Here is a 10020-nt window from a genome sequence, read left to right as displayed (position 1 = left end):
ATTCATTTCTTTAAAAACTGTTTGAACTTATTCTAAGAAGCTTATAATGCTGAAATATAACATTATGAAATTATCTTTAACTTTTTGCAAATATAAACATATAGAATTGTCCTTGATTTAAATAAGGAATAAACATAATCTTTTTGAACTTATTTTAAGAAACATATAATGCTGAATTATAGATTTGTCCCTCATTTAAATAAAGAATAAGCATAATCTTTTTGAACTTAGTTTACGAAACTTATAATGCTGAAATGTAACATTATACACATCCTTTAATTGTTGGTGAATATAAACATATACAATTGTCCTTGATTTAGAGAAGGAATAAGCAAAATCTTTTGAAAATAATGGAAACAAGAAAAGGAATTTCAACAAGAATGAAGAGGGGATAAGAAAAGAATAAGAAAATTTTAAAGATGAATTCCATTGAAGTCCAATAATGTTTTAAAAAGTGAAATAATGTGGGCCTGCAGTTGTGCGTCAAATGATGATAATTAAATGTGTGAAATTATGCAAATCTTTTTACACGGCGAAGTTTCCGTTACTTGATTCGCACTCATAAGATGATAGCGTATAATCGAAACTTGTAATTTTAACGTCTCACCGACTCTATCGTAAAATACCGCTATATCAAAGGAATACTATGTTTGAGATCTAAACAAAATGAGAAACTCGTTAGAAAACGACAAGATATTTTGTGTCGAATAGAAAGAGAATCGGGTTTCGAGTTTCGGTCAGGAGAATGGGTCTTCTAGGGATGCCAGCCGGCATTTCTCAAGGAAAAGAAATTTCGGATTACACGAATATGACTGGTGATCTAAAGAAAATGGTACAGCAGTTGGGCATGCAGCAGATTAGACAATTGATGTTGCAAATTGAGGATGGCCTGGAGAGCAGTGATAACGGAACCGTGAGTATCTAATTATAACTAGGCTTTTCTTTTTATTATTCTTCGACAATCAAAATCATGTTTCGATATGTTTGGCAACGTCAACAGATCGTAACTGGACCAGAACGTCCGAGTTCAAAATCAGAGTCTTCTCTTTCCGACTTTGGTCGCGAATTGATAAAGAACCTATGGACCAGTCGAGCACAAAAACAAGCTTCCAAGGTATTTAAACATTACCTTATGTATTGTTTTAATTAAAATACGCTCCTTATCAAGAATAAACTTCCAACGAATTGGCCGAAAAAGAAGCAATCTCAAGTGTTATTCTTTCAAATCTGTATGTGAAGGCATGTTTTGTAAGTAGACTGAAGAAAGAAACAAACAAGGTGGTGAATGATGTACTGGAAGAAGAAGATAATATCAGGTGCGTGGCAGGCGGGCTGTCTGTCGTAGCACATATCATGGAAGAACTAAAGAAAACCAGCAGCAAGGGGAGAGAATATCGACATTCCCTTCTGTACATGCTAGGCCTGCTCAAACACATGAACCAGCAAGTTGCCTGGGAGCTGACAAAACAAAAACGGACCGCTGTTGTGCAATTCATCGTATTCGGATCCCTTCTGTTTAACATCCAGTTGCAACATAAAAACCTATATTGGTATGTATCGATTAAATGTTTTTACTTTAACTGTATTGTTCGCCGACATTTCAAATCACCTTTTCTCTCCCTGTTATGCTACAGTTGTGGGGCTGAGCTGAATGTGGCCGACACGCAGAATCTTGAGCTTGGATTAGGGTACGCTCATAACGATCTGGCATTCGGCAGCATTACTAAAAAGATCTTTCCAACGGCCGCACGTCAGTCACAAACTCGACGTAAGAACGAAGGTATTCTACCTTGCCTACTGGTTTCTTTTATTCTGTAATTTATTACGATCGTAAATTCTTTTTACATTCATAGATTAAACAATTTATTCCACAAAACTGAACTTCGTCACATCGAAAAGAATATCTGCATGTAGTTCAGTCCACAGTCGATAATTTTGATTGCTATTTAAAAAGTTTTAATTATGGTTCTTCATTTATATTCATTAATTTTTTTTACTGTAATAATTATATTATTTTAATATTTATATTTTAGGAAAAAAAAAAATCAAACCTTAGTATGTGACGATTTAGCTCCTCAATGGCTTTTTTTCTCCCATTTGTCAGTGGGCATAACGGAAGCAAGGGACCAAGTGGTTAAGCTTTTAGACATGGCCAGCGATGATAAATCTAGCAGAGCGATTGTAATTGAGGGCCCTGACGGTATTGGCAAGACAACCCTCTCCAATTCTGTCTTGGACCGCCTCGATCTCACAACCTACAAAATATGCAGACTTGACATCCAGCAGGATATATCAGAGAGTAAAATCAGGACACTGCAGCAACAAATTTTGCATGACTTGTTCCGCAAAGATATTGCATTGAAGAGCTACGTGGAGGGCCGAGCACATCTGTCAAACGCATTCAGAGAAGAAGCGTGTCGGCCTGTCTTTATATTTGTTGACAATGCCCACTTTGATCTAGCTCAATTGTTACCGACGGAGGAGCAGTGGCTACCTAGGCAGAGCAGGATCCTCGTCACCACCACGGACCGCAGCATGTGTAGCATACCAACTTACATTAAACAGTTCCACTACAACGTGAAGCCTCTTCCGGACTCAGAAGCAGAGAATCTTATACTGCAAAAAGTTTCAGTCAGAGGACAAGCTATGGACAGTCTGAGAAGAAAGTCTGATGGTATCCCTCTTGCTCTCATAATGCTTTCCTCTTACTTGCGCCAACAGATTGGTAGCGTTTCAGCCCACTGCCTCCTATTTATAAATCAATCTTCAGGTGATGTGTTTCAAATCTGTAGCAGTATAATAGATTTTTCATATAGCTGCTTGGATAAAGATTATAAAGAAGCCTTTCTAGACATAGCTATTTTCTTCAACAACCGGGACCGGCTCCTGGTCTCTTATATATTTCCAGAAGTAAAATTGAACAAGCTGGAAGAGATAGGACTCATAAAGATCTCTGAAGAAGATAGATTAAGCATACATGGTGTAGTTACAAAATGGGCAATCCAAATGTCAGAAAAGCACAGAATTACCAACATGGAATCCTACAACGATGTTCGTGTTCGACAGGTAATACCTAAAGAAACGAATTCTCTTTATGACTTGTTTCTATGGTTTATATTCGTAAGCAAACAATGGTTTGATCCGCTTTACATTATCAAAACGTTGTACAATCCTTAATCTTTGATTTCGCCATACAAATTTAATATACCTTTTCTTTTGGTAAGGTTTATATTGTTTATTAGATTAATTCAGCTTTATTACATTTCAATAGTTCGATTTGTGGGCATTTAGACGTCTAGTATTCTGTCATACTTGGTTCTGGGTTTGGTCTCACGAAATGGTATTACGAGATAGACGAACGATCCAAAGTAAATTCTGAAAGTCACATATTTTTTTATTTTTATTAAATCATGTGGAACAAATTTTTCATTGAAATTGATAATTTATATTATATTTAATTTTCATAAGAAGTCTAGAAAATTAAGAAAAAAAATAGTTTTCTAAATTATATTAAATGTTGATTTTATTTTTTAATATATCATTTTACATTTAATATTTTAATGTATTTTCAATATTTGACTTTGATGTATCCAAAATATGATATGGAATCTTATTAATTTTTCAATATATAAATTACTATTAATCACCTAGCTTAAGTAATGAGTCATTTTAATTATTTTAAAATAAATTATATATTTATATTTATGTACATAAAAAATTTTAGTTAAATTTTAAGTTTTAGGTTTCTTATAACATTACTAAAAAGAAATGAGTTAAAAAAAATATTTTAGAATATTAAGAAAAGAAAAGTCTTCCAAAAGTTCATAACTATGGCTTACAAAAATATAAATAACACACTATACTTTTAATTTGTTTCTTTATTTTGAATTTATATTCATAAATAGTAAAACTTAATTGAAAATAAAGGCAAAAGAGAGGGATGAAAAAATATTAAAGCTAGACCATTCAGAGGAAAACAATTGTAGACCTCATAAGGTATGAGACTAGCCAAGAGAGTTTGACAACAAAGTAATGAATTGGAGCCAAGGGTGCAAAACCATTAATAATTCTGCATTTTCATGATGAGTGAGTTGTGAAAGGAAAATCAAAACCTTGAAGAAACACCTTGAACTTTGAGTTGTGACAAGTACAACATCATTTTTGGAAGAAAAAAAAAGAGGATTAAGACATTAGAAATAAATTAGTTAGTCATAAGAAAGAGGAAGGAATAGAAAACATACACAATGAGAGCAAGAAATTATCCGAAAACCTAAACTGAAAATCCCATATACGTTGGCATTTGAATACTCCACCAACAATATTCTTTTAATAAATAACATTTCTATAAACCCTATCTCCAAATCCCGTTCTATTGGTTTACAAGCATTTTAATAGTTAGTGAAACCCATAGAATCTATTAGATTAACAACAGTGGCAACTTTGTCAACCCTACAAGGATTGGTCCCCACTTAAATAGGAATCACACAACATAAAAAACCCTTAGAAGCAATGTCCCCTTCAAGAAGACTAGAAGTAGAGAGAAATTGTATAGTAGAGTCCACTTTAATTAGATCTCCAATTGCACATATTCAAATATGAGTCAAGAGAACTCTATCACCAATGTTGATAAATGAAAAAGACCTCCAAACTAATTATGACTATAACATAACCAACATATAACCAAATGTGCGCTTGATAGTAAAGTGAAAAAGCCACATAATGACCCAAAGAAGATTCAATTTTCATCATCCTCAATAGTATCAAAATATCTATCCTTCTCTACTATAGCTTCTTTTGCAAGACTGCCTAGTATTTGCTTCATATAATTTTATGTTTAATTTAATTTAATAAAGTATAAAATAATTTTTAAAAAAATATAAGAATTTTTTTACAAATAATAAAAAAAAATTAAAAAAATTATATACATAGAGATTTTAATAAATTTGTTTATTTTGTAAAAGATAATTTTAGTATTGTTTCAATATAATATATTAATAATAATCTAAATAGTTGAATTTTTATTATATCAATAATTGTATAATTTGTATAAAGAAGTAAAATATTAAAAACTATATAACTTTCATCCTTATGATATTTTTAAGTATATTTTATATGTTTCAAATTTAAATTTTAATAAAGGTATATGTTGATTTAAGTTAAATAATAATCTAACAAGGTTTATTAAATAATAATTTAATAATTATGAATATTCAATGAAATGATTTAAAAAAAAATTAAACTAAAAATGCTACAAATGAAGTAAAATCAGTTTTACATACATATACATATAAAGTAAAAGAATTAACAATAAATATACAATGATTTAAGAAATATGAGATATATTTTTAAAACATATTATAGATATCAATAGTAAATTAGTGTATAAGATCTTGTATACACTAGTCAATGAATAGAAAAATAAATACTTTCTATAAATTTATAATTGAAAAAATCAGCATGTACACATTGAAATTTGCTTTTTGAAAACATAGAAAATTGAAATTTGATTTTGAAAACATAGAAAATAAAATATTGAATTATAATTAATAAAAAAAAAATCATGACAAATTATTGACAATCCGGTGCTATAGTATTTAGCCTCTCAGTAAATACTGAATCTGTTTACAGGAACTCTCCAAAGTTGAAGGGATATGGCTTTCAGAAGGTGAACTTGATGCTGCGGACTTGGACCAGATGCATACGTCTTTAAGAATTTTGTACCTCGGAAAATCGACCAAGGTGAAGGGAGAATGCAAAAATAAATTTCAAAATTTAAGGTTCTTTTCTCCGTGCAATAAGGATTGTCTCGCGCTGGGTCTGGGTGATTTCACACGGGTGACTTACTTTCGTGGTAGATTGAAGAACGATGACTACTTTGATGAGGCAAGTATATCTTGTGTGTCTATTTCGTAACTGTAATAAGATTTCGTCGTCTGCTACCGATTTTTAGATTCGCTGCATAATTATTGAGGAGTGTATTAAAAACTAACTTAGTCGAAAACTAACGATCAATGCAGTTGAATAAGTTGTGGGGTATTTTGAAGACAACTGGGGTTTCAAATCTTTCAAGGTTGACTACACAGATCCAGTTAGCAAAGTCTTTGCATGTTCTTGATCTGAGTGATTCTAAGGATATTATAGAATTGCCTAAAGGATTTACCTGTCTGTATTCGTTGGAAGATCTAAATTTAAGCAACTGTATCAAGCTAAAGAACCTTCCAGAAAGCATAGGCGAACTGAAGTCTTTGTACAGGTTGAGCTTGAAAGGTTGTTCAAAGCTCAAGGAGCTACGGCAAACAATCTGTGATCTATCTTGGTTGGGAGAGCTAGATTGTACAAATTGTTCAGAGATCAAGGCATTGCCGAATAATTTTGGTCAACTAAGTTCTCTTTGTCATCTTGACTTAAATGGATGCTCACAGCTGGTTTCTTTGCCTGATTCTTTTGGAAACTTGTCTTCTCTGCAATACCTGGACTTGAGCCATTGTACTCAGCTATCAATGCTTCCAAATACCTTCCACAAACTTAGTTCTCTATCTCTGCTCCGCATAACTTATTCAAGCTTGGATAAATTGCCCGAAAACTTTGGTAATCTGTCTTCTTTAAAAGAGCTGGATTTATCAGATGCTCAGAAGCTGAAATGCCTTCATGACTTGTCTTCTTCGACAAACAAGGACCCACAAGATGACCAAAAACCAGATGGCCAGAATCCGGAAAGCCCTGCTAATTCGTATTATTTTAATAATATGGATTCTGTAGCCGGACAGAAATTGGTAAACCCTGCTGCTCTTTTGTCTCTTGAAAATATTGACTCACCAGGTGGTAAAATGTTCGAAAACCCTGCTAATTTGCTCCTTTGGAAGAGGATGTTCTCAGCAGGTGGGAAATATTTTGAGAGACACTGTAATTTAATTTCAATAAAAAAGAGGGACTTATCAGCTGACCAAAAACAAGCTGTCAAAGGAAGTTTCGGGAATCTCCAGAAGCTGTGTCGTCTGTGCTTAAAAGATTGTGCACAGCTCAACTCATTGTCAGAAGATTTTTCTAGGCTATCTGATTTGGAGGAGCTTGACCTAACTGGCTGTGATAAATTGGAAAGCCTCCCGAAGTACTTTGGGTATTTCAAAAGCTTGCTTGTTTTGAAACTGAGCTGCTCCAAACTTACACAATTGCCCCATTACATAGGCTTCATGATTTCACTTCAGCGGATGACTTTAACAAACTGTGCAAGCTTTTCAAGACTTCCATTTAGTATCTGTGACCTCAAGTCGCTATCCTATCTTCACCTGGGAGGCTGCTCGATGCTCACCGAATTGCCCAATGACTTCGGAAAGCTATCTTCGCTCGAAGAGCTTGAGATAACAGGGTGCACCAAATTGAAGTCAATTGGTAATGAACAGCCCCAGTCTTTACGCGTTCTGAAGTTACGGGATTCTTCATTATTGAATGGATTGCCCGAAAACATTGGAAAGCTTTCTAAGTTGGAGGAACTGGTTCTAATAGGCTGTGAAACGTTGGAAAGCCTTCCGAGCAGTCTCGGTCAAATTCAGTCTCTACGCCATCTGACACTAAGAGGAGCTTCAAAACTCACAAGCTTACCAGAGATCATGTCCACTTCTATAGAGACATTGGATTTACGCGGTTGCTCAAATTTAAGGATGCCGCGTCAAGGAATGGAGTTTTACAGTTCTCTCAAGTTGTTGTTTATAGATGGGTGTCCCGAGTTGTGTTGCCTGCCTGACGACTTTGGACAGCTGAATTCATTGAGATATCTAAGCATAGCAGGGTGCACAGGGCTGAACGGGCTTCCTTATAGCCTGAAGCACATGGTCAATTTGGTAGCAATTGACGCATCGAACTGTCCTCGGTTGCCAAAAGAGACAATGGACAGGCTGGCAGAGCTGCGGAGCTTGTATTTCGTGGACGTGAGGGGAAGCCAGTTGTTGATTGAACAGTGGAAAGAAAGAAAACAACTCCAACATCAGCTTTTAGTCCGGTCGCAGATGAAAGAAGAAGCCATCTACGCAGACACGATCATCTCTTGTCTGTTTCAACATAGAAGAGAACTCCACAAGGAAGCCAGGTTCCCACATTCTGTCATCTCTAGTTCTTTCTTTTGGACCAGCGTGACCAGGACAGAGAGATTTGCTCTGGTCGTAACGTGTTCCCCAGATAGCGGGGAATCGGAAGTAGTAAAGAAGAAAAGGAACAAGCTTCAAGAAGAAGGTTTTCATATCTGCTACATCGATATGAATGATAGAAGTGAAACATATTCAAATATGAAATCTCGCCATCTGCTCTGTTTCACCATGTTGAGGTTGTTGGAGAAGCAGCACTCTGAAACATTGGCTGCGGTGAAGATTTTGCACACGTGGATCCTAACGCTAGACGTGTGCACGGGCAAGGAGGGCGAACAACAAATTAAAAACATAAGGGCAATTGAAGATGGAGATTTGCAACCACTTATAGATATTCATGGTGGCGTCGGAAGGTTTTTCCCTCCACTTTTACATACTGTTGCTGCCAAGTTTGAACAGAATGATCAAAATGTGATGTCCAACGGATTTATCTCTTCTTACTCTGATGCAGGGGCATCACGATATTCTAGACATTTCACAGATTAGAGATAATACATGCATGATAAATGTTTATTTATAAATGTTTTTACAAGATGGATGTAATCGGTCATGTTGAGTTGGTTAAAGTAAGGGAAGTTAGAAATAAGTTATGAGAGTTAATTGTCGGGTAGTTTTGAGGAAAAGTCTTTTATCTCTGCAATGTAATGGAGAATGGGGAGGAGAGTAGAATAGCATAGAAGAAGAGTGGAGAATCGGTAGAGGAAGAAACAATGTGATGGAAACAAATAATAAAAGAGCAATTGAATTTTCCATTCTATATACTCGGTTTTTCACTTTCCATTTGTAATTCCCTATTCTTAAATTCATGATTTATTATGTGAATGCAAATTGGTTGTTAGTGCGTTGGATTAGTAATTTGACATTGTTGATATTCTCATCATTGAGATATCAGAAGACTATGAATTTCTGTTCTACAATGAATTATGTTTGATTTTTTGAAGGAGATATTTGACTTTGATATTAGATTGGACTTATCCACCCTTCTGATGTGCGCTCCGCATCAAATTGGTATCAGAGTGCAGCAAAAGATCTAGGAAGAAGATCTAGGATTTGGTAAGTTGAAGGTCCCTTGTTGATGCTTGGAATAGAACTATCCTTCGAGAGTGTTCCAAGGTGGTGGCTGGATATCTAATGAACCCTAGATTGGTTTGAAAAGATGGTTTTGACAAAGAGTGAAAGAGAAATTATTAAGGCATTGAAGGAGTACTTGTATTGCAGTAAGAAGGAGAGAGAAGAAAGAGAAAGAAAGAAGAAGGAAGAAGAAGCAAGAAAGAAAGAAATAGAATGGATGAGACAAGAGGAGTTGAGAAGCCTAAGAAGGGTTTTGGAAGAACAAGAAGAAGAAAGTTACAAGAATCTTAGAGAAGAGTTAGATAAGAGTATTGCAAAGTGGGAGAGGATAGCATTGCTTTTGGAGCAAGTAGTAGATGAAGATGAAGTTGTTGATGCAGACAATGATTTGTTAATTAGGATTTACAATTTTCTAGCTTAATCTAGATTACAGATTTGATTCCCGATCCAGGCAGTAAATGCGTGGTTATATATCTTAAACCATTGAAATTACAAGGAGATTATGCATTAAACACTTAAAATTAACAATGTGTTAAATAACATAAAATAAAGAACATAACTAAAAATGAAATGAGAGAAGTAAGAAAGAGATGGAAGAGACACAAACAATTTGATACAGAGTTCATCCAGGTAGGACTACGTCTCCGGGTCCACTTCTCAATTTGAGGACTGCTTTATTAATGTTGCTAGGTAAAACACACCTTCTTACAACATCCAAGCTTCAATCTTTACAGTCTCTTTCTTTCACACTTGAAGATAATAACTTCGTGCTTACAATAATCTCTCACCTACAAATTCTCTCAAGAATTAC

General features: G+C 34.7%; 1 protein-coding gene across 1 annotated transcript; it reads left to right on the top strand.

Moving 5' to 3' along the window:
* The first annotated feature begins 676 nt into the window (after positions 1–676).
* LOC149547527 (uncharacterized) lies at positions 677–8897 on the top strand. Its single transcript, XM_089791688.1, has 7 exons — positions 677–913; positions 1001–1114; positions 1240–1550; positions 1635–1780; positions 2105–3066; positions 5629–5883; positions 6018–8897. Exons 1-7 carry the CDS (start codon positions 746–748, stop codon positions 8622–8624), a joined length of 4563 nt encoding a protein of 1520 aa, XP_089647814.1. The 5' UTR covers positions 677–745; the 3' UTR covers positions 8625–8897.
* The last annotated feature ends 1123 nt before the right edge of the window (positions 8898–10020 follow it).

Source organism: Cupressus sempervirens, chromosome 7 (assembly GCF_028749045.1).
Source record: "Cupressus sempervirens isolate cs-2001-9-10 chromosome 7, ASM2874904v1, whole genome shotgun sequence".
NCBI lineage: Eukaryota > Viridiplantae > Streptophyta > Pinopsida > Cupressales > Cupressaceae > Cupressus > Cupressus sempervirens.
This window is presented reverse-complemented; position numbering and strand designations above follow the sequence as displayed.

Coding starts and splice junctions, on each gene's coding strand:
- LOC149547527 (XM_089791688.1), top strand. CDS start 746: ATGGGTCTTCTAGGGATGCCAGCCGGCATTTCTCAAGGAAAAGAAATT. Junction 1,781..2,104: donor AACTCGACGTAAGAACGAAG/GTATTCTACCTT, acceptor CCCATTTGTCAG/TGGGCATAACGGAAGCAAGG. Junction 5,884..6,017: donor ACGATGACTACTTTGATGAG/GCAAGTATATCT, acceptor CGATCAATGCAG/TTGAATAAGTTGTGGGGTAT.